At 45.4% G+C, this 25,416-nt stretch overlaps 1 protein-coding gene across 6 annotated transcripts in view; it reads right to left on the bottom strand.

Moving 5' to 3' along the window:
- The window catches only part of SCAI (suppressor of cancer cell invasion), a 91,015-nt gene extending 66,692 nt beyond the window's left edge, over positions 1-24,323 (bottom strand). The window contains exons 1-2 of one of the 6 annotated variants that reach the window (XR_014521525.1): positions 24,103-24,286; positions 21,658-21,702 (exon numbers count right to left, since the gene is read on the bottom strand). Coding sequence is in view for 4 of the 6 variants with exons in the window: in XM_083485562.1 (XP_083341688.1) it covers positions 21,658-21,702; positions 24,103-24,149 (92 nt within the window). In the remaining 2 variants the exon portion in view is untranslated. Of the gene's footprint in view, positions 1-21,657; positions 21,703-24,102 lie in introns of all 6 variants that reach the window. The other 5 variants (XR_014521526.1, XM_083485562.1, XM_083485563.1 and 2 more) reach the window with 5 other exon arrangements.
- Positions 24,324-25,416: the final 1,093 nt, after the last annotated feature.

Below are 25,416 nucleotides of genomic sequence, written 5' to 3'. Positions count from 1 at the left end.
GGGTAAGAAAGAGACATAGTTTTCACCTCCCATAATCATTTCTCCATGTCAGGTGCACCTGCCCAAACTCATGAGGGATTCCAGATGCATATACTTCATATGACACACAGTTCAATTCAGGTACTGCTACAATCCCAGAAATGAAATCATTGGTGGAAATAGGTGGGTGGGTGTCTATTATTTTTAAAAAAACAAATAAATGGGGGGGCATGGCTAGCTGGAAAGGTAAATGGGGGCATGCCTGTGTCTCCAATCCCCCCAGGACAAAATCTAAGCAGAGTGGATCCTATTGACATCTAAACAAAAAATTTTATACAGCCCTAGCAAGGTGATGATACAAGGAGTACAGGGACCTAAAAGCAAATCTGCAAGGTTAGATTTTCAGGAAGAAATAGATGGAGCTCTGTCTGAGGCTTCAGAGGAGGCCTCAGACACTGACATGACCAAAGGCAATATGAGGACTCCAAAAGGCAGGAGAGTATCTGCCACAGTAGGGGAGGACAGAGATTCAGGTGAGTACATAAATTTTAAAAAGGCACTGGCCTTAGACTGGGGAGCAGCCCTAGCTCTGCTTGAGTAGAAATTTGATGTGCTATCTAACCAGCTACCAGATATTTCTAAAACAGCAAATGATGCACACAATCTTGCTCTAACCAATCAGTCTGAGATCCAGCTCTTACAAATGATGACTGAAGATTTAGCTATGAAGCTGGAAGAACAATTGGACAAGGATTTGAGGGGGGAAATAGTCTACCAAGCTACTAGAGAACCAGGAAGTGGGGGGCATGGTTCAGTTCATTACTGATTGGATACTCTCTCTGAATAGAAACATACCACTGTCCCCCAATGACACAGAAAGAGCTCATCAGGTTCCAGGAGGCAGAAGCAGAACTGGGGAAGCCCTGAGAGATGTGATAATTTGCTTTGAACACTATAGGCTCAAAGACTCAATTTACAAAGCACTACAGAATGTTAAAAACTTAAAGTACAGTGAAGCTACCATTGAAATATTCCAGGACATCAGCCCGGCCACACAGGAATGGTAGGGTGCTCTCTGGCCTTAAACATTGGCACTAAAAGAAGTGGGCATAGCATATCACTGGGGCTTCCCTTTTAAGTTGATAGTCCAGCACAAAGGCAGAACCTGGGTTGTGAGTGATAACAACCAAGCTGACAACATGCTCAACAAGCTCTAGCTCCAAGCAGCAGATGACCCTCCCCAGCGCCTCTCCCCATCTCAAGCACCACAACAACCATATGACCTGAAGGGTGCTGCTTCCCTAACATACAGCAATCTATTAGATGAGGGGTCAGCAACCTAAGGTCCATAGGCCATAAGTGGCACACAGGGGTTGTTTAACTGGCCCACGAGCCGCCCCCAAACCAAGCCACCCGCTCGGTGAGTCCCTGCACGCTGTGCTAAACTGGCGCAGCACGGTGTGGGGACTCACTTCTGCGGCACCGGAAATCGCGTCTGCGCAGATGCAGACACCAGAAATTACATCTGGATGCAGATGTGATTGTGGGCGCGCCCACTCACACATGCGTGCAATCCAGCCCACGGAGGGATCACCACTGGAGTGAACCAGCCCAGGTGAGGTAAATCTTGTCGACCCCTGTATTAGATCATGAAGTAGGGGGTGATAGAGGCCTTATAACTGTATGAAAATCAGATTTAGGCCATCCAGTCGAATATCACAAATGGAAAGGTATTTGGACACCCCCCCCCCAAATATCTCTGCTCCTTGCAGGAAGACTTGCTCAAGGACATCCTCCATTGGCACTGGACACCAATCAGGCTGGCACAAATTAATTCCTCCCTTTCATATTGGAAGGGCTGTGGAAATCTTGGGGCATTTTTTCTTAGCTGCTGGGAATGCCCCCATGTTAAAAAAACTTTTGGAATAGAGTATTGTCACTTATATCTGAAATTACAAGCCAACCCCTTTCTCCAAATCCTGCCTCAGCCCTACTATCTTTGGACACTGAATTCAACTCCACCCTGCACCACAGAGAACTAGTAGGCTTCTTACTGACCACAGCATGACCAACAATAGATCAACGTTAGAAGAACCAGACTGAAATATGAAATAAAAAAGTAATATGTTTGAATGCTGAATGTGAACATTTATGTCTAGAGTCAATGGATAAAACAAACACTATTAGATGTACTGCTAGATGGTGCTTAATGGTTCCTGTATTTATATTTATATCCGTATAAAAACCAATAAAGTTTTGTTAATAAATAAATAAATAAACCAGGCAAAGCAATGAGATCAACCAGGATTAAACTGCAGTGCAGATATGAGCTAAGAAATATATGAAGCTTCATTGGATCTTTTTAAAGAAAGAAACTGCCCCCCATAAACTTAACTGAACCTCAATACATTTCACCTACGACAAAATGACCAAAGGGAAGGTCTCTCTGCATTTACTGAAACTGCCAGCATTTCAATCCTGACATGCCGAGAAAGACAGTTGGGAAGAAGGATATAATTACAGGCACCATTTCTTTTATTCCATATGCATGTTACACTAGCTGGTTTCTCTCTCCCTCACCCATAAATTGCTCCAGCATATAGCAACATGATTTGGACTCAACATTACTATACAGGAGAGGCTAATCCTATCAAGGGTCCTTGACAGAGCTCTTAAGACCCCCACAGTGTTTAAATGGCAAGGGGGAACGAGAACAGGTCAAGGGAGATTTACAGTTATACTGCAGCTTGCCTTCGGAGCAAGAACCAGTGAAAGGTGCAGACATGTCTACCTGGGATTTGGTTTGCATCTGTAACCCACAGAGCAATTGATGAAAGAGGTGAAGGGCAATCAAGTAGAAAATCAAGTGTAGAATGCTTCAGCCAGATGTTAAAAGAGGACTCCTAAAGAAGCATTCCGGAGACTTCCAAGGGCTATACGGAAAAGTCTGAGGCATTGCATTTAGCTCCTAGGACTTGAAATTCCCACCACCAACATAGATGTTACTGCTGCTGCAGCTATTTCAAATGCTTTTCTTTGAATATTCCATGGCATCCTCAGTGGCAAATACTTATCTACTCACACCAGAAGTGCACAACTTAAGAAACTATGCCCAAATGACACCATATGTATTTGTTCCCTAGAAGATGCACTCTCTCCTCACTTGGGCAGCTGGATAGTCTGCAGCTCTTGCCCATTCCTGGTGGCAGGAGCAACTGTTGAATGCTCTGCGATGTAAAAAGAAAAAAAGGAGTCCACTGTCTTCAGAGGTTACTGATGTTGTTGTAACTGTTTCAACTGCCCCTTCTGATTTAGCAACTGTAAGGGGCCTCAAATTTGGTCACTCAAAGAATAAACATACAGCCCATTTCATCTTCTTACCACATCACCATCCTGCAGCAAGTTCAATCCACTGATAGAACAGCAACAGACAGCTCCACACTGGCACAGCATTTTTCTTTTTCCTACTTAACTCCTTGGCGAAGCGAAGATGTTGCTACCACCATGACAGTGTCATGGAGACTCTCTGTTGTTATAATTACAAAGAACCAACATCCTAATAATTATTTTCCTCTAATCACCCACATGGAAAATTGTATGTGTACAGGAGAATGTATTTTTAAAATTAGCTACTCTCTCACAACAACCAAGGTTGGGCGGCACTAGCATAGAGACAAGAAGAGGAACTCCATTCTGAGATCCAGACAGAGTTTCAGGGCACCTCCAGACTCACATTGGTAGCTTGACCGAAGTGAGATGATGGTCCTCCTCCTCAGAGGCCCAACTTGAACAGGAATGCATGCATTCAGGTCCACGAAGAAGCATTTTTGTGAACCAGCTGAGACTCATGATGCAGTGCAGCAATCGTGTGGTTGCAATGACACTAAAAGGGAAGGGGTTTATCAATGCGAAAACCACCACCTCTAGCAAGGAACCACAGCTCTACAGTAATGCACATGCTTTGCTTGAATATCTGGTTACTCCCTTTGCTCCTTCTGCACTATTAATCTGTAGCAGAGCATACCACTTTAAACAGTCATGGTTTCCCAAAAGAATCCTGGGAAGTGTAATTTGTTAAGGATGTGGAGAGTTGTTAGGAGACCTCTCTTCCCCTCACAGAGTTACAATTCTCAGAGGTTAAATGACCAATTCCTTTTCCAAAGAAACTTTGGGAATTGTAGCTCTGTGAAGAGAAGAGGGGCCTCCTAACAACTCTTGGCATCCTTTACAAACTACACTTCCCAGGCTTAAAGTGGTATGATGGTGCTTTAAATTGGATTGTGCAGGTGGAGCCTCAGTCTCTTCCACTCCTAAACCAAAGAAAGGAGACAGCAGCGGTAGTGGCAACAGAACTGCTGCAGCTCACTTTTAAGCCCGCCTCACAACTCAACTCCCAACCCACTAGCTGAAGGAGAACAGCAACAAATTAGAGCAGTGTTTCCCAACCGGTGTTCCGCGGCACACTAGTGTGCCGTGAGACGTTGGCTGGTGTGCCGTGGGAGGGAGGCGGGTGAGGCGGGCGGTGAGAGGCGGCGGCGGCGAGGATCCGCGTCGAGCCGGGGGCGGCTCCGCGGTGGTGGTGCCGAGCGGCGGGGCAGCGCGTGCAAAAGGGAGGAGCGCGAGACAGAGGAGGAGGAGGAGGCCGGCATGTCCGGGCAGCAGCAGCAACAACAGCAGCAGCAACTCCCGGCGACGGCTCCTCAAGCCCCGCCGCCGCCCCCTCCTCCGCCCGCTATCGCCGCCACCACCACAACAGCCGCCGCCGCCTCAGTTGCCGCCGTCCCTCAGTCCCACCCCCAAAGCTTGGAGGTTCCCCAGCAAGGGGGAGGGAAAAAACTTTCACTTTCGTGCGTCCCTCCCAGCGTGACGCTGCGTGCTGACGTCACGGGGCTGTAATGGTGGTGTGCCGCGAGATTTTTTTTATTAAACAGGTGTGCCGTTGCCCAAAAAAGGTTGGGAAACACTGAATTAGAGAAAGACAATGCCACCTCCTCTCCCACTTATGTTTGAGGTGCTGCTGCCTCCATCAGTTAATCCTGCATTTGTCCAACCACCACCCTCAGTGCTTCCTCTTTCAGCACAGTTCACAACCTCTTGTCCAGTCCACATACAAAAGCCAAAGGCTACCAACATCACTATGGCAGTCTTGACGCCAACTTAATCAGTTCTTCTTTCTTTTGTTTTCTTTTAAACTGAAGTTGCCATTGATTCAATCACTGAGTGATCAGCTTCCCAATTACCCAGACAGGCAGCTGGAAGTCAATTCAACTTCCCATAAAAAGAAATGAGAGGTGGACATCTCTCCTGTCCTGTGCCAAGGGTTTATTTCAAGTAAAAAAAGAGAGGCCAGAGATAGAGCTCTGTGTGCACATGCACAAATGCACGTGTGAAGGGTGGAAAAGTGGGGGGGGGGGAGACCCAGGGAGTAGTAAAGCCACCGGACTTTGCCTAAAGTGAAATTTCAGGACAAAAATCATGGTAATAAGAAATAAAATAAATAGCAACCAGTAGGGCTGGGCCATATATTGATATATTGTCGATTTGAAGTCCGTTTGTGATATCAGTTTCACAATTTTTGACCTGGCAATATATCGCAAATCATGGAGGCGGGTGTGTGCAATGCAAAAATCACAATGTGGAAAACACTGTGAAGCCATCCAATGCATCTCTCGATTCCTGCAGCCCCTGTTAACTCAGCCAGCTCAACTCTCCCCTGCTTCCTGCAGGGGGCAGTGAATCACAAGAGCAGGTGTAGGCAAAACTCACCATGCAAGAAAAACTTTGAAGCCAGCCAATGCTTCCACATAGCTCCATCCTTATTTCAGACATCGTGATGCATCAGTATATCATAATATTTAGCTGGAGATATATCACAATGTTGCAAACCAGACATTGCCCAGCCCTAGCAAGCAGTAACCCCCAGTTAGGCACAAGAACATCTGGAAACAGTCAGTTGCCTTAATGATTATCAGCACTTTTAAAAAAATATTGTTTTAACAGTGCACACTGCTTTTATGTTTTATGATATGGCAATATATAAATATTTGTATAAATAAATAGTAATGGAAACCAATAATTATGCTTGTACTCAAGACTGACTGGCCAGGACTGTAGAAACCCCAGCAGTTGAGGCTCACTGTGCCAGATTGTCTCCAAGTTGCAGAATAGAGGAAGGCAGCCAACTCCTTTTGCTGCACATGAGGTGGCAAGATGCCAGTTTCACTCAGAGCAGAGCCAAGTCCTGCCCCCTTGCATTGAGCAGTCAGGAAATGCATCCCTAGGAAGAGCCAAGTTCCTGGAGAGCATTAGAGTGACAGGGCTAATTCTTGCTTCTTCAGAAGGCAGTCCTCTGGGAGGAACAAACTCACTCAAGCTAGGCACACAATTAAAACTAGCTCTGGACAGTCTGTCCAACCATGGTTAAGAGAGAGATCAATCAGGGTTTCATCTGTACCAGACCAGAGCATAACAAGGCCCATGCAAATATCATTTCAGAGGCTCCAAGATCTACTCTGCTAAAAAAGCTCTCCAAATAGTTTTGGGTATATCCCTCTCTGCCAAACCTCTTCCATACAGGTGAGAGAGTTACTCTGTTCTATGGAGGAAAGGCAGGATATAATACAAATACATACAGGTTTGATACCAATATAACTAATCCTACCACTATGCAAATTAAATGAGCTTTCATGGTTTGCACAAGAAAGCTGTATACATATGGCTGTACATCTCAGAATCTACATTGGGGATCAAATATCTGACCTAGATGCAAGGAGGTTTGTAGTCATGTTGGCAAATCCATGCATTCCCCCTCACCCACTCACACATGCTGCAAAGCAATACACCACCACCTCTAATCTGTCAATGGCTGCATTTGCACATAACAGTGAGCCAAGAAGACTGGTGTAATAAACCATACTGTGCACAGGTCTCCATGATAATGTACTCAGTCCAACTGACCCTGCTTCACTCTTCTCTTGGAGGAAAGGCCTTAGCTTAGTGCTGCACCCAAACCCAGACCAGTGGTTACTTTCTCTCTAGTAGGTTATGACTGCTAGCAAAACTGAAAACTACGGTTTACCGATAGCTAATAGACAGGGGCTAGTTAAGGAGGAACCAACTACAACACCAGGTTGGGACACAATGAAATTATCAGTGCATTTACTCACTTCTGACAAAAGCAGAGTCAGTCAGGAGTGACTGGGCACTTGGTTTATTAAGCCAAGCTACATGGCTTACTATAACACGCAATAGTGGCTAAGACAGTTGAAACATAACACTTCCCTTGCAACCTATTCCATGTCTTCTGTGCAAATCTATGATAACTGTTTTCTCTCATTTATGTTTTCATGGCTAAGTGCTTAGAGGCAGTGTTCCCTTGACTACCAGATGGTAGATATGACCAGGGGAAAGCTATAATCTTATCACCCTGCTCATGAGCTTCGTAAAGTCACCTGGATGGTTGATTCCAGACTGCAACATTGGCAGTCTGATCCACTTTAGTCTGATCCACTAGGACTGTCACCATCCTGAAAGAACAACATGGGCAACATGGGACTTTTTGGAGTGAACACCACCACCACCCATCACAAATTATAGACACATCCAATACCTGCTGTTCCACCAAGGTATTTGTTGTCCTATCCTACTCTACATCTCAGGAAAGCAGAATACAGTCATACCTCAGAAGTCAAACAGAATTTGTCCCGGAAGCCCATTCAACTTCTGAAACATTCGACTTTCAAATTGTGGCTTCTGATTGGCTAAAGGAAGCTCCTGCAGTCAATCAGAAGCTGCAGAAGCCCTGCCAGACGTTCGGCTTCCAAAAGAATGCTCAAAAACTGAAACACTCACTTCTGGTTTTTGATCATTCGGGAGCCAGAACGTTTGACTCCCAAGGCGTTTGGGAGCCGAGGTACAACTGCACTGTGGTCTGCTGTTACAGTAGAAGTCGAAATGGACTCCCTCACTGGGCGTAAACTTCTTTTTTTTTTTTAAACAAATTTTTATTGCATTTTTTCCAGATAAAGATAACCAGTTAGATATACAAAGAAACAAGAACAGCAAGAAAGAAAAAGAAAAAAAGAATTGTTTCCAAGCTTATTTCAGTCTTCTATCGGACTTCCCCACATCTCCCACACAATGCATTCTTAACAATAAATTTATCAGCAAATTATAACCTTGTTTCATGTGTTCTTTTGTACTTTCAAATCATTACGTTTTAAGTTTAAATTACTTATTATCCAACCTAATTTCATATATCATCCACTCTCGTTGCTGGGGCTAACCATTCCAAATCGTGCGAATTTTTATAGTTCATATAATTTATAAAATTTTTGCAAATAGTCCTTAAATTTTTTCCAGTCCTCCTCAATTGTTTCTTCTCCCAAATCTTGGATTCTGGCAGTCATCTCGGCCAATTCCATGTAGTCCATCAATTGCGTTTGCCACTCTTCCAGTGTGGGCAAATCTTGAGTCTTCCAATGTTTAGCAATAAGAATTCTTGCTGCTGTGGTTGCATACATAAAAAACGTTCTATCCTTCTTCAACACCTTTTGGCCGACAATGCCCAAGAGGAAGGCCTCCGGTTTCTTAGGAAAGGTGTACTTAAGCACCTTTTTTAACTCATTATAGATCATTTCCCAGAAGGCCTTCACTCTTGGGCAGGTCCACCAGAGGTGAAAGAATGTCCCTTCAGCCTCCTTACACTTCCAGCATTTGTTATTAGATAAATGGTATATCTTAGCAAGCTTGACTGGGGTCATGTACCACCTGTATATCATTTTCATAATGTTTTCTTTCAGGGCATTACATGCCGTAAATTTCATACCGGTGGTCCATAACCTTTCCCAGTCTTCAAACATAATGTTGTACCCAATGTCTTGAGCCCATTTTATCATGGCTGATTTGACTGTCTCATCCTGAGTGTTCCATTTAAGCAGCAAGTTATACATTCTTGATAGTAACTTAGTCTTTGGTTCTAACAGTTCTGTCTCAAGTTTCGATTTTTCCACCTGGAATCCTGTTTTTTTATCCAACTTAAAAACCTCATGAATTTGGGCATAATGAAACCAATCCTGCACCTTATTCTTTAATTTTTCATAGCTCTGCAGTCTCCAATTATCTCCAATTTTTTCTACTATTTCCCAATATTTCGGCCAACCGACCTCCATATTGGGTTTTTTCCGAGCCTTGGCCTCCACTGGTGATAGCCACCTCGGAGTCTTACTTTCTAGTAAGTCTTTGTATTTTGTCCAGACCATAAATATTGCTTTTCTGACAATATGGTTTTTGAACATTTTACTGGGCGTAAACTTCAAGGTAGCATTTATTTTGGCAGCAAGTTCACATACTTTAGATACAAAGACGTCCACTCAACCTTGTTTGCTTGTTTTTGCCCATGCATAGTCACCTTTGGCTGTTCAGATGAACGGTGCTCAACACAAAGGGGGCAGAATGCAGGTTAAGGAGAAATGAAATGTTTTAAGGCAGAGAGGGAAAGCCTGTCACCTTGCAGGTGCTGCTGAACTCCAAATCCCACCAGTCTTTAGCTAACAGGTCAAGATCAGAGATTATGTATGCTGCAGTCCATCAACATCAGGAGGGCCACAGGTTCCTCATTCCTATCCTTAGAACAGGCATCCCCAAACTTGGCCCTCCAGCTGTTTTGGGACTACAACTCCCATCATCAATAGCTAACAGGACCAGTGGTCAGAGGTGATGGGAGTTGTAGTCCCAAAACAACTGGAGGGTCGAGTTTGGGGATGCCTGCCTTAGAACAAGGCAAGGCAGAGGGGTCTGGTCGCTTTCTGGTTTCCCAGACAAGCAGCAATAAATGACCCTAGTTCTGAGACAGGGAACCCTTTTCAACCCACATTCCCTTGAAGGCACCCCTCTGGGTGGTGGGCAAGGCTAGAAGCACAAAGTGGGTGGAACAATGAACAGTGATTTCAAATTTGCACAGTAGGTTTCTTTCTACACACCCCCAGCAGTTGCCCAGTGTATGGCTCTGCTTCCTTGTGGACCACATCAGTGAGGCCAAGAGGTGGGTCTTGTCCTCTGGGCAGCCCAAAACCTCCATACACAGTGCCCAAGCTTAAGCTCTGGAGAGGTCATGTTGGTGCTGTTAACACTGCAGAAACAATGCAGGAGGCAACTGCTACAAGTTACCAGTTTCTGCAGTCACAGCTGGTGCTGTGATTCTCCAGTGGTTTGACCACCCCCAGAGGCACACTCCATTGTATCAGAGTTCAGGGACACATTCTAGTCATGCAAGGTAGGTAACAGACTGGGGAGGGGTATGGACTGGGGAGAAGGGAGCAGGTTTTGCTTAGAAAGAGTCCAGAGGGCCAAACAGCAAGGTGGTCCAAGGCATTCCAGCACCTGAGGCAAACTTCCCACTGCCAGATTCCCCCCCCCCCAGCAGTGGGGCTTTGCTATTGGCTCCTCCCTTCAAGAGAAGTTGCTACAAAGCTGCACCACACTGCTGGGCAAGAGAACAGTTCTCCTCCCACTCGTCAGCAAAGCTGGGTGGCAGAACAACTCCCCTCTTGTTCACTTGGGAGGAGGGGAAGTGTTCTGCAGAGCTTTGCCGCCAGCCCCTTAGAGGCCAGGGAGACCAGTAGCAGTCTTCTCTCTCTTCTCCCTCTGACCATCATTGTCCCACCACCAATCCCTGAGCTCTTAGCCTTCCTCCCTTGGGGTTCCCCAGCTGGTTCCTCCCACCATTCTTTTGCATCCAATCCATCTGTGACACTAGTAGACAGAATGTGAAGAGGCGTAAGGAGACTTGAAGTTTCAAAAGGTTGATGCCAAGAGTTTTCTGCCAGAGACCAGAGTCCCCAAGACTTGCAAGATGAACTCCTCAATCTCTCAAAGAGCCATCAGTTGTCATTGTTTGTGATAGTTCTACAAATGGACTTCCTTATGACAGGTGCATGGGAGACACCCACCATTTCAGTGAGTGCTGGATCAAAGGCACTAATACCTCTTGATTCAGACTGCTAATTATCTAAAGTCAAATCAAGTATCTTTATTGCGGTCCATAGACCCACAAAACAGTTTCAAAACAAGATACAGTTAAAACCAACCAGCAGGCGAAAGAGACCAAGGTAGTCATTTTGTTATGTCTAGAGCATGATAGTCTTTGATTCTTGTGACCTCCGAAAGAAACTTTTCCATGGTCAGTGTAATATCATTTGACCTATCCTCCAGAAGGTATTTAATATGGGAGACTTCAGATTTTTCTGGCAGATTTGCTAGTAAGGGTTTGATCAATTGATCCTTTGCTTGCTCATCTAAAGGTGAAAACCTGGGGTGGGTGGAGCTCTGGAGTGAGACCTCACTCATTAGATAGTGTTGATGGTTGAAATCCTAATTCCAAGGCAAGCTGCCAGAGATTAAAGGCAAGACTAGGAACAGCTAGAAGCCTGATGAAAGTTTGCATCTCTGGGAAGTGGAAAAGATATTGAACTCTTTTTTTAGGTTTAAGAAAACCATGATGTTGCAGATCATCTAGGTAACGATGTACGTATGTTCCTGCCCTGGTACCACTAAACCATGGGAAGGCAAACTAAGGCCCAGTCACCCAATCACCCAATCACCTTCTAAGTCTGGCCCGCGGAGATGGTCTGGGAATCAGCGTGTTTTTACATGAGTAGAATGTGTGCTTTTATCTAAAATGCATCTCTGGGTTATTTATGGGGCATAAGAATTTGTTCACCCACCAAAAAAAAAATATAGTCCAGCCCCCCCCCCCAAGGTCTGAGGGACAGTGGACCAGCCCCTGCTGAAAAAGTTTGCTGACCCCTGCAATAAACCTTGGTAAATCTCCTTGGAGATGAAGAGAGGCCAAAGGTTAAGTCTTGGAAGTGGAGCCGTTAGGTCTCATACATGAAGCACCAATGTCTCCTGCTTATGTGAATATGAAGATACGTGGGGAGACCATTGGTATCTATATATCTCACCAAAACTTATGACATACAAGAATTGACTTTAAAGTCTCCATTCTGAATTTGTGTTTGGTGAAGGAATGGTTGGCAGGTTTGAGATAGAGAATTGTGCATGTTTCCCTGTTATTACTTTTTTGGAGCAGTTAACACCACTGAGAATGGGACTCTGACCTCTCTGTTTTGAGGAAACTGGCTCTATGATGTGGATCTCTAGAACAGGCATAATGTCAATTGCATTCCTTTGATGTATAACTGGATTGAGAGACAGGGGAACTGACACTCCCCCCCCATTCTTTGAATTCCAAAGCACAGCATGGTACTGATGTCAAGGGTTCCAGCAATTAGAAGGTGTTAAGAATTGGACATGGGGGCAGGAGGGAGGAATAAAACTGACCACCCAACACATTTTCCACAGAAGGCAGAGTAGAGTCAGGCGGAGATAGGCTGTTGGGAGTGCAAATAATGTCAAAGCTTGGGTGCCCCCCCCCATTGCTGCTGCTGCCATATGGGATTGAAATCACTTGCAAGAGCAGGTGGACTTGGAGGAATCAAAGGATTTAGCCTACTTACAGCTTTTCTTACTCCAGACCAACGGGACCTAGCCCAAAGCTGGCTGTTCTCCTCCCCAGAAAGGAGATTCAAGCGGGCTGGCAAAGGAGGAATGAAGCAACTTGTCCCTCCACCAGCTGCTGATTTCACTTGCCTACATAGAATTCCTGGTCACTTTTGATCACCAGTGAATGGTTCAAAAAACAAGACTGCTCTAGTTCTGCAGAATGCTGCCTTACACCCTTACAGTGAGTCAAGACTTTGGTCCATCTAGCTCAGTACTGTCTGCACTGACTAGTAGCGGCTCTCAAAGATTTCAGAGAGGGTTCTTTCCCAGTCGTACGGAGAGATGCTGGTAATTGAACCTGGGACCTTTTGGATGCAAAGCAGCTGCCCTACCACTATTACCCTGATAAGACGGTTCCAAAGCTGCACTCTTGCTGCTGAAAAAAGCCACAGCAGGTTTTACTCCAGAAAGAGATGGAAGCAGCACATACCTTTTTAAAAATTGGAAATTCATAAGGAAGAAAATGTGCTCACAGATAGGATTGGCCCACTAGCTCCTCGTCTGGATGCTTCCACCTATTTTCCTTCCAGATTTTAGTTTATTGGAATAAGAACACACAAACACACACCACACTTCAATTCCTCGTTGCCAAAACAAGGCTCCTTTTTGCTTGGCTGCTGCCAAGAGCAGATCCCACCCTTTGTAGTTCTGGCACAGCTGATAGAAGGAGCTGGAACCAAATGCCAGAATAACTTGATATTTCAGTTCAAATGTCAGTTACTTTGCAACAACTTACCCAAGGCAAGCAGAGGGACAGTGGGGGATAAAGAAAGAAGAGTTATGTCACTTCCAAAAATGTTTTCTCTTGCCACTACTCTGCCCTGCAAGCAGATGCAACATATCCAATCCAGAGCATTTCCAATCATTCATGCCACAGTCAGAAATGTGAAAATCCAAGCATTACACAATCAGGTTTATCTTGGGTCACAAAATGCACTCTAGGTCTCCAACAGTGACAGTTTCTGCCTGTATGATAGCTAAGAGCTAAGAGCATCTCTCATGGATTTGGCCTGCTAAAATCAGCAGTAAGATGGCACTGGAAGTCAGCAGCTGGAAGCCCCAGGGTCAAATGCAGCCCCCTTCAGTATCTTGAGCTGTCTCATCCCAAATGCAGCTTAAGGATAGTCTGGTGCCTTATGCTCCACCTCAACCATTGAGATCCGCTTATGCAGAACTTCGGGTGGTTCCCTATGCCACTGACATTTGGTTGACCTTCACTAGGGGCCAAGCCAAGCTGCCACGCACCTGGGGACTGGGCAGCAGAAGCCTGCTTTCCTTTGCTAATTCACAATCTGCACTTTGCACTTTAAGGCTCCCAGTTGCACATAAGAATCTGTTGCTCCCCCTGCCTCATACCTGATAAAATATGGGGCAAGCGGGAGTGTTTTGGGTAAGGAAATTACAGGCAATATTTGAACCCCTGGTGGGCACAGGGTTCCCCACCCCTCTTCTAAAGGGAAACAGGAAAGAGGAGAGCACTCAATAGTAATATGCTGGGGAAACAAGATGAGAAGTCCTAAAGGTACAAAAAGACGACAGTGAAGAAGAAAAATCAAAAGATGCACAGGTTTCAATCTTGCACATTCTTTAGAGAAACTCTAAATACCCTTGCCATAATGTTCCTGTTTGCCTACTAATAAATGCGAATATGAGCGTTTGTCCTCTCTTTCTCTCTCTCTTGGCTTTGCAGGTTAACTTTCCCAGTCTAGAGAATGGAAAGCTACGAGTATGCCAATGAAGAACAAATGCTGTTCCTTCCAGGAGTCAAAACATGTAATTTTCCTGAGAATGTGGAAGCTCAGAGTGTATATGTATTTGAGTCCCCTCACACCAACAATATTCTTTTCCTTGCTGACTCCAAGGCAAAGATGGTGAGCTGTTCTATTATTGGATGCCACTTTATTTTCCAGGACAATAGTACAGTATATTTCACTCGCTGAATGTTTGCCCAGAGTGAGTACTTGGGCTCTGTTAAGAAAAAGGGGGGTGCCAAATAGCAAAGAAGGTTTCACTGTTTCAGATAACACGAGCTCAGGTCTGGTTGAGGCATTACATGCCACACACCCCAAAAGCGATGTATCACTGAAGTGTGGAATTTTTCAAAGTTTTGAAAAAATACACCACCACTAACCCTCTCTCTGTGAAAGCATGGGGATTGGTTGTTGTTGTTGTTTTTAAAACCCCAGGTTGATTTAAGCTGTAGGGCTGCCAGTTTAAATAAGAGTTTGCAGCTTAGTGATAGATCATCTGCTTGTCATGCAAAAGGAAATAGGTTCAATCCTGACATATCCAGTTAGAGCTTGGAGAGATCCCAGTTTTAAATCTTTTGAGAGCCTTTGCCAGACAGTGTAGACTGCTGAGCTAGATAGACCAAAGATCTGACTGTGTAAGGCAGCTTCCAGCATTCCTGTTTAATTCAGCCTCTGTATTCAGAACCATGAGTAATAGAATCTTGATTTATTTTTAAATGAAATGCAGCAACAGAGCACATGATTTGCACACAGAAGATCATAGATTCAATCCCTGGTATCTCAGGGTATGGCTAGGAGAGAACCCCGTCTGACACCCTGGAGAGCTAATGACAGTTAGTGTAGACAATACAGAACTAGATGGACTTATGGTTTGACACATTATACAGTGGTATCTCGGGTTAAGTACTTAATTTGTTGAAGAGGTCCGTTCTTAACCTGAAACTGTTCTTAACCTGAAGCACCACTTTAGCTAATGGGGCTTCCTGCTGCTGCTGCGCCGCCAGAGCACGATTTCTGTTCTCATCCTGAAGCAAAGTTCTTAACCCGAGGTACTATTTCTGGGTTAGAGGAGTCTGTAACCTGAAGCATATGTAACCCGAGGTACCACTGTAAAGGCAGCTTCCTTTGTTGTCATGTGTCAGATAAATTGGTTCTACAGGGCCAGATATAACGAGCTGGCTACCCTTCTCACAATGGATGAAGACTATCATGGGTGAAGACTATCTGGGACAGTTCTAGGGTAGAGAGAGCCCAGGCAAAGTACCCAGTGGTGGACCCTTCCTGCCTGAGCCACAGGTCAGCAACATCTGGAGGGCCAAAGGTTCCCCACACTTTAGACTGAATTCTAATCTACACTCAGCAGAACAAGTAAAAATATATATTTCTTAATCTTTTTTAAAAATTCAAGAGTATTTTAAAATAACCAGATTTAGTTTTTGCAAAACATGTTAAAAGTATATACTTGCAACATCTAAAAACTGAATCACATATGACTCTAAGGTTCAACAAATTCCTTCATTGACTCACTGACAATTTAATTTCCCTAAAGGTGGAAGTACCAACAAGGGGTTCATCTATCTTGGACCTGGTCCTCACTAACATAGAGGAACTGATTGATGAAGTGGAAGTACAGTACTCGGAAACTTGGGAGGAAGTGATCATGTCCTCCTGGGGTTCATGATACAGAGGCAAGGAAAAACTGAGTGTACTCAGACATGCACTCTGGACTTTAGGAAGGTCAATTTCAAAAGGCTTAAGGAGTCACTGAGTGAAATCCCATGGTCAGAAATACTCAATGAATAGGGAATCCAAGATGGATGGGATTTTCTTACGGATGAAATATTGAGGGCCCAAATGCAGACAATTCCAACAAAAAAGAAAAGTAGGAGACATCTAAAGAAACCAGTGTGGCTGCATAAGGAGCTTAAAGATGAGCTGAGATTTAAGAAGGGCATGTATAAGAAATGGAAGAAAGAAGAAATCACAAAGGAAAAATATACAGAAGTAGTCAACAGCTGCAGGGAGGTCAGGCAGGCCCAAACTCAGAATGAACTGAGGCTTGCAAGACAGATTAAAAATAACTAAGTTTTTTTGGCTATGTTCAAAGCAGGAGGAAGAGCAAGCAAGTAGTAGGTCCTCTGTGTGGAAAGATGGAGAAATGCTATTGGGTGACAGAGAGAAGGCGGAACTGCTCAATACCTACTTTACCTCTGTCTTCACCCAAAAGGAAAGCAGTGCCCAATCTGGTGATAACAGAATAAACAATACGAGAAAGAGCTGCAGCCCAAACAAGGAAAAGAGGTGGTAAGGGAACACCCAGCTACTTTCAAAGAATTCAAATCTCCAGGACCTGATGATCTGCACCCAAGGGTACTAAAGGAGCTTGCAGATGTAATATCAGAGCCTCTGTTTATAATCTTTGAGAATTTTTGGAGAACAGGGAAGGTTCCTGTAGACTGGAGGCAAGCAAATATTGTCCCCATCTTCAAAAAGGAGAGAAAAGAAGACTCAGGAAACTACCAACCATGAGATTGACATTGATACCAGGAAAGGTCCTAGAATAGATAATTCAAGAGTTGGTCTGTGAGCTCTTAGAAAAGGATGCTGTGATTACGAAAACCCAGCATGGGTTTCTCAAAAACAAGTCATACCACACAAATCTCATTTCTTTTTTTGATGGGAGTTACAAGCTTGGTGGATCAGGGGAATTCTGTGGACACAGTGTATCTTGACTTTATTAAGGCTTTTGACAAAGAGTCCCATATATTCCTGCAAGGAAGCTGGTAAAATGAGGGTTAGATGAGATAACTGTTAGGTGGATTTGTAGCTGGTTGTCTGACCAAACCCAATGAGTGCTCCCTAATGGTTCCTCGTCATCCTGGAAAAAAGTGTCAAGCGAGGTGTCACAGCCTACCTAGTGGCACTGAAGGCAGCAAAGAAGGCATATATTGCTGCCTCCATTGCATCCTCATTATGTCATCTGGCAGAGTTTTTCCAGGTTGTACAGGGCCTTTTGTCTGGAGCACAATCTAGCCCTGTTGTGTTGGATTAGTTTTAGTTGGTAAGGCTTCAGGAGGTAGACAAGGTGCCTTCTCTGCAGTGGTTCCCCGTCCGTGGAATGCTCTCCCAAGCGAAGTTCGCCTGGCACCTTCATTATACACCTTTAGGAGCCATTGTTGTTCAACATCTTTATAAATGATTTGGAATTGAGGTGGTGCTCATCAAACGACAACAAACTGGGAGGGATAGTGCCCCAGAAGACAGAATCAAGATTCAAAATGGTTTTAACAGATTGGAGAACTAGGCCCAAAGTAACAAAATAAATTTGATTAGAGACAAATGTAAGGTTCTGTACTTAGGCAGGAAGAACCAGATGCACAAATATTCAATGGGGGACACCTGGCTTACACTGTTCGAAATTAACTAGTCGCCAGTCATTTTTTGTGACTCAAGAGAGCCATCTAGCAACCAAATTAAGATTTGCAGTCACCTTGTTTGCCAGTGAAATAAATCTCCCCTGCAGGTGAGCAACTAAGCTTTTCCATGCTACTCCCCTAAAGATTTTTGATGTGCTAAAGAGACTCCAATGTGGCACTGTTTGCATCAATAAACAAACAACCTGCAAGGCTCTCTTGGGGGTAGGGAGCAGGAGGGGAGATTAAAATCCTAAACAGGAGACAAAGCAAACTGCCATACAGCCCACCCACCCCCACTGCTCCTTCTGTCTCTTTTTGCTTTTGTTCCACTGTTAATGAGGCACCAGGTTTCAGCTTACTTTATTTGACAATAAGTTTACTTTGTTTGTTTGTTTGTGGACATTTCTTTCTTGTTTACATAATGAGGTGCTGGAAGGCTCCTTGGGAGAGGTTTGGGACCTCCTTTCTTCCCCCAATATTTAGTAGAAATATTATGGCATTTTAAAACTTAACACATTTAAACCCACTTAGTAAGTCTGGCATCTCGTTGTCCCATTGGCTGGGACAAGAAAACACTCTTGAGAGGACATGGGCACCCATCAAGGGAGAGGGGGAGGAAGGTGCTTACATTAATCTTTTAATGTTTTAAAAGATTCTCAGATTCAGGATATTAAAAGGAAGGCCTTCAAAATGCAATAACATTTACACAGTTAGTTTGCCACAGTAAATGTGGCATCCCAGGTACCCAGAACCTTTCATGTAACAGAACTTTGAAGGCTCAGGTATACAGGCAGTCCTGCAAAAAAAGAAGAAGTTTAAAAAAAAAAGTTATCTTGTGAATGGAGACTACTGCTCAAAAAATGAATCCCAATCATTTGCTTAGATTTATTTCAGGAAGATCTATTTCAGTGTAGAAATGGTTAGGATTGTGCGGTTAGGCCTGTTCTTCTAAGAAGTTTGGTTATAACAGGCATATTTAACTGTGACTGCAGTACTTGCTGAAGCTGCGACACATATTGAGCGCTCTCTCTCTCTCTCTCTCTCTCTCTCACACACAAGTATTTATAAATGCTTACGGTTAGCCACTATTGCTGAGGCTGAGCCCCATTTATGTTTGTGGTGTCAAATTAAGAACTGCTATTAAAAATGTGTTATTAACAACCTGTCACTGATATAAATTGTGTATTGGTTTATGTGCTTCAAAAAAATAAATAGAAAGTGCTGCTGCAATTGGAGGGGGGTGACTAGCCATTCTGCTTTTACCTCTGTAACCCAGGTTCCAGGAGCCATTTGGCTCCTAGCTTTTCTATCTCAGTTTCTAACACTTCTGGCTTACTAGTACTACATGTGAATCAGATCTAGGAGTCTTAATGGACCACAAGCTTAAGTCAACAGTGTAATGCAGCAGCAAAAAATACTAATGCTATTCTAGACTGCATCAACAGAAGTATAGTGTCCAGATCAAGTGATAGTACCTCTCTATTCTGCTTTGGTCAGCCCAACCAGATGATCAAGGGTCTGGAAACAAAGCCTTATGAGGAATGGTTGAAAGAATTGGTAAGTTTAGCCTGAATAAAAGGAGACTGAGGGGAGATATGATAACCATCTTCAAATATCTTAAGGGTTGTCACATGGAAGAGGGAACAAGCTTGTTTTATTCAGCTCCAGAGGGTAGGACATGAATCAATGGCTTCAAGTTACAAGTTACAAGAAAAAAGATTCCGATTAAACATCAGGAAGAACTTTCTGACAGTAAAAGCTGACTGACAATGGAACAGACTCCCTCGGGAGATGGTGGGCTCTCCTTCCTTAGAGGTTTTTAAGCAGAGGTTGTATGGCCATCTGTCAGGAATGCTTTAGTTGAGATTCCTGCAATGCAAGGGGTTGGACTAGATGACCCTTGGGGTCCCTTCCAACTCTACAATTCTATAACTATTGCTCTACCATTGAGATTTTCCACACCACCAACATCCTATAATGCACTGCAGGTGAGCTACATGGCCAGAGGTTTAGGATTATGATCTTAGGCTGTACAAAAGCTCAATTAATTGCACATCAGGCAATATACAAATTTCAGAACGGGAAACCTGACCAGGTACAGAAAAACAGAGCCCAGTGTCTTAGAAAAACTCCAGAACACAGACCTGCCTGCATTCCCATGTAATTCACTGGGCAATCTGTTTTTTCACAACAGAATTCACAAGATGGCCTCTTGGAGTTCTGCTTGGGCCACATGTAAATGGACCCAAACCTCAAAACTATAAATTGCACCTGCAAAACTACAGGAGGTTCTGCTCAGGTCTTGGGGCACCAGCACAGCACAGCTTCCAATAGTCATAATCTTAACAATTTTGCCCAAAGAGAATTTTCAACCTGACAGTGCTGGAAAACTGCTAGTAAAATTACACAGCAAACACTTGAAAGAAAATAAGATGCAGAAACCTGAGCCACTTGTAGAATCAATAATGCCATCAAGCAGAGGTGGGTGAAGGAGCCAGAGAAGGAGAGTGGCAGCTAGGAATCCATGCAAAACATCTGCTTAATAATGAAACCTTCAAAAAGCATCTACTGCATTTCCCCCCACCCCATTGCTGCCTCCTCCTCCAGAGGAGTCAGTGTGTGCACTCTCTCTCTCTCTCTCTCTCTCTCTCTCTCTCTCACACACACACACACACACACACACACACACTCACCTGCAAACCCTTCGGGATTCCCTTTGCTTTCTACACCTTTGTGGATACACAGAGAGAGCATCCTGCTCAAATGGCGGTGGGGTGGGAGGGAACACAAACCTGCTACCTAAAGCTCTTCAGCTATGGCAGAGCACTCCAGGAATGCAAGGCAAGGTCTCCTGACAAATAGCAGAGACTAGGGGGGGAGGGGGGTTGCAAACTTCTCAAGCCTTTCCACAGCATACACTGCCCAACAGACTTTCCTACCACAGTTCACAACAGCATGCATCACACACAATTTTTTCAGGTAGTATTTTTCAGCCATTGCCCACAGCTGCCTCTCTTCTTCTTCTTTTGCAAAGCAATCCAGACACCAACAAAAAGGGCAAGTCTGTGAGTGCAGCCAGCCAGCAGACCAGCATTCAGCAGAGAGCTCACATAGGAAGTGTTGATTCGCATGCATGCATGCAAGGAGCTGATGTCATTTCAGTAACTGGGGTGGAAGGTATGTTTTTCCAGCAGTAGGTAAGGGGGGGGGGAGGAGGGAGACTCCAGAACACTCAAGAGTCTTACATGCCAGAGGCTGTTTACAACACGTATTTTAGGGGGGGGGCAGATAAAACCTGTGGAATAAGCCCATTGCTACACACCAGGGAGTGATGCTTTGGTACAGAAATTAAAACCCTAGACTGAAGAATGGGAAGCCAACAGGAAGTGCAGCCAATATGACTGCAGTGTACATTTCCAGACAAGGCTCTTCTAAGTCAAAGAGAGATGCAGAAATGAGTGTACATAAACACTGAGAAACACACTCCCTTGAGTGTTTTCTTTTTTTGGGGGGAAGCATACATCCAAGAAGATGGATTGTTCCCTCTTAAGAGATTCCTCCTCAAGATTTGAGGGGTGAGGCAATTAATTACCTTCCTGTAACTAGCACTAAGTAAAATATCTCTCTGCAGTTACAACCCCGTTTAGAATTAAGAGCCAGTCAAGGGGTGCAGTTCCATCTTTATCTTCTCCAGGGCAACGGCAACAGGAAAATAAACAGAATCTGTTCACCTATCAGTTCAATTTTTCAAACCAATCCCAAACATCTTTTCTGTGCCCCTCCCCCCCCAACCACCACACAAACAAACAAACACACACACACATACACAGAGACACACACAAAGGCACTACTACAGTAACAGGGAAAGCAAAATCAATAGAGGCTACTGAATCTGTCAGCACTAAATTGGGGAAGGGTCTGGAGGAAAGAGATGCCCATCCTCTTACCTGCTTTTGCGTCTGCGATGGGGCTTCTCTGCCAGGCCTGTGGTTCTGGAGCGGGGGCAGGGAGAGAGAGAAGGCAGTGACAGAGGGCTGCGGGGACAAACAAGGACAGGACGACAACCCCACTCCACCCAAGACGAGCACACATCAACAGCCACCTCCACAATCACAGCTTACATACTTGCCTGTGTTTGACAGAACATTACATTCAAAGACATCTTAAGGATTGGAGAGCAATGGGGATCAATGGGTGCAAAGCAAAAGGCTTCTCTCCTTAGGAGATCATACGACTCCCACATGAGACAGGTGTCACCCTTATTTGGAGTCTTTTCTTCCCTATACACACAGAAGCAAAGAACGGATCACTTACACCTTTCCTAGCCCACAAGAACATTGCCCCTATTTTGTAGTGACTTTGCTCCAGGTGGCACTGGGTAACAGCCATGCCACCCCCTCTTGAGGACTCCAAGCTCTTTACCCGTCAGTGCCCATACCTATTCATAGGTCACTTCACCTTGCACCCAGTGCAACAATATACCTCCACTCAATATATGTCACACACCTTTGACCCAAAGATGAGCTGTTCCTTGGCCAATGAGACTGACACCTAAAGCAGTATCCTCCACAGCTCGGCACCCATCCTACACCTATTCAAGGTCAACGACAGCCCACCAACCATACCTATGACCCAAATCTTTCTCTTGACCATCACCTTACCAACACCACCAGCATCCACATGAAGCCTGTATCATCTTCAATGGTCCCATCCCAAGCCTCCAGTTCCCACAACATCCTACAAAGCAAACTGTCTATATCCTCTGCACCCCAAATTCAGGATAATTCATTGCATAAATTCCACCTGTCACATACAGTGTACCTACAAGCAACACCCCAAACATTAAACTCTCAATCCAAATCCCTCACAGTACAGTTATTCCAACACTTCAAACACCTCTGCCCCCAACTTCCAACCCCACTCCCCCATATCCAGAGTTCTCATACCACAAATCTCTGAACTAACCACATTGCCCCACTCCCCCACACCTTTCTACCCCAACCCCCTAACTCTTCCCAGCACCCTCATGCTTCTCTAATTCCCAATATTACACAACCCAAACAAACCTCCAAGGCAGCCTCAACCCCTTAAAAATGTACTTCCCTTTCAACTCAGCCTCTACTCACCCTTTAGACCCCAAACCCATAAAACAACTCTAACCCTTCTGGTGCCTTCTCCCACTTCCTACCCCTGGCTCCTCAACCCCCAATTCTCTCTAGGCTCCAACCCATCACTTCTCTACCAACATCCCTTCATACCCCAAACCCTTCCTAATTCTGCAGACAGACTCCAAATGTGAGGGCCATATTCTCTCATAAGCCACCCTTTTGGGGCAATGTTCCTGTTATGCCTGGGGCCATAGGAAAAAGTGGAATGCAATCATCAACCTACCACACTCTTTTACTTCTAACTCGCACACAACCCCCCTCAAAGGAACCTCACCACCCCAAGTCATGCTCCCCCAAGTCATGCACCTCAACCCACATTTTTCCAGACACCCCACAACTCAGCCCCTCAAGGTGAAGGCCTCTCTCATTGCCCCTATCCTTCACTCCTCTACCCCTGTTCATGCCTAAGCCAAGTCCCTCCATACTTCAGTATATAAACCCTCAGCACAGCCCGTAAACCAACTCAACCCCTAATTCACACATCCCAAGACAACCCTCAATCCATCCAATAGCCCTTCGCCCCTCATGCATCTCGTACCCCAAAACTCCTCACTATACCCCTTTTTCCCCACCCCACCCCCACATTTCAGCCTTCAATTGCAATTCACTCTGTAGACCCCAAGCTTCCTTTCAGTAACCCTGGACCCCTCCCCATGCCCCCCATGTTAGCATACAATCCCCTAACATAGTCCACAGCCCATGATAATGTTCCACTCCTTACTCTCACGTATCTAACCCCCTCCCACTAGGCAACACCCCTCAAATCAGATGACCCTCCCATACCCCCAAAGCCCTCCCCATACCCACAATACCCCTCCCCATGCCCGCTCTCTCCTCCAGCCTCCTCATGCCAACTCCGGCGCCCCAATCCCTGCCCAGACGACTCCCAGTCCATCCATGCTCACCCTTCTCATGCCCCGGACCCTTCGCCATCTCCCTTTCTCAGCCCCCCAACTTCCACACGCCCTGCGCCCCACAAGCTCCCAGCAGACCCTCAAGGCATCGGGAAGCCCTTTCCCCACCACCCCCCGCACACCCTTTCCCCTCCTCAGCCCCACCACGTCCACACGACCTAGACGCCCCCAATGCACCAGAAATCCCACTGCCCCTCACCATCGCCCCCATCTTACACACGCCAAAAAAAAAAAACCTCGCTGAAAGGGACGCTTCCCACAACCAACCCCACACCCGCTCCACCTTCGGCCCCTCCCACGCGTCGCTTACCTGGAGGCCGGGCCGGTGCGGGGCTGGCGAGCCGCCCCTCTCACCATCCGCGCTCCCGAGCGAGGATGGAGCTGCGGCAGCGGCGGCGGCGGCGGAGCCTGCTCGCTCCCTCCCTAGCTCGCTCGCTCTCGGCTGGAAGGGAGCGATGCCTCCACCTCAGCCTAACCTGGGCACGGCCTCGCTCGGCCCGCCCCCGCCGCGCCACTCCGGCGCCCTCATTGGCCTCGCGGCCCAGGAGGAAGCGTCCGATTGGCTGGGCTGGCCGCCGCTCTCGCCTCTGAGTCTCCAGGCACTCGCCCTCAGAAGGGAGAAGCGGGAGGGGGGACGGGGGGGTGAGGGGTGTCACAGAGCGCCATCTTGAGGGCAAAGCGAGGCGTTGCTCTGAAAGGAGAGGCAGGTTTAACGTATCCTGCTAATCTGTTTTAACGGGTGTTTTTTTTCTTTCAATTTTGATATCTAACTTTTGATATTTTAAAAAGTTGTTGTAACCCGCCCTGGGACAAGCTGGTGAAGGGCGGGTAATAAATGTATATGATGGAGGTGGTGGTGGTGATCATTCCTGCGAACAGCAGGGAGGAATGGCTGAGTGGGATGGGTGTGGGATTTTCCATATACAGTATAATCTGATATATTTATAATCATGATATGCTAATATAGTGAACTCAGTTATCCCAAGTGTGAGTCCATTTGCAGCCGAAACGTAAACCACCATGCACAAGAACAGGCTTGAGGGGGGACCCTCAAATTTTGCAGAAGTATAAAAAAATTATCTGGGGGTTGGGGGGTAGAGAAACCCCAAAACAGCACAAAGAGGTGTGAGTATGCTCGGTGGCAGATAATGCTGAGGCATGCACACGTTGGTGGGGGGAAGAAAACCAAGGGGAAGTTGAATGGAGTATCCTGGACCCCTTAGCCAACCCAGAATGAAACCACTGGAAGAAGTAAGAAGCCAAGTTACTGACCGGCTACAGTATCACCAATTACATGATATGTTTAATTAGATAAGAAAAATTGTTTTTTTGGACCAAAGCTCCTCAATCTGAAAAAGAGCTATTGACGAACATGGAAAAATTATTGTTCAAAATGTATAAACTAATGTTGTTGTTATTTAGTCGTGCCCGACTCTTCGTGACCCCATGGACCAGAGCACGCCAGGCACTCCTATCTTCCACTGCCTCCCGCAATTTGGTCAAACTCATGTTGGTAGCTTCGAGAACACTGTCCAACCATCTCGTCCTCTGTCGTCCCCTTCTCCTTGTGCCCTCCATCTTTCCCAACATCAGGGTCTTTTCCAGGGAGTCTTCTCTTCTCATG

Source organism: Podarcis liolepis, assembly GCF_965112155.1.
Source record: "Podarcis liolepis genome assembly, chromosome: Z".
NCBI lineage: Eukaryota > Metazoa > Chordata > Lepidosauria > Squamata > Lacertidae > Podarcis > Podarcis liolepis.
The sequence above is the reverse complement of the archived record's forward strand: the minus strand, read 5'-3'. Positions and strand labels throughout refer to the sequence as shown.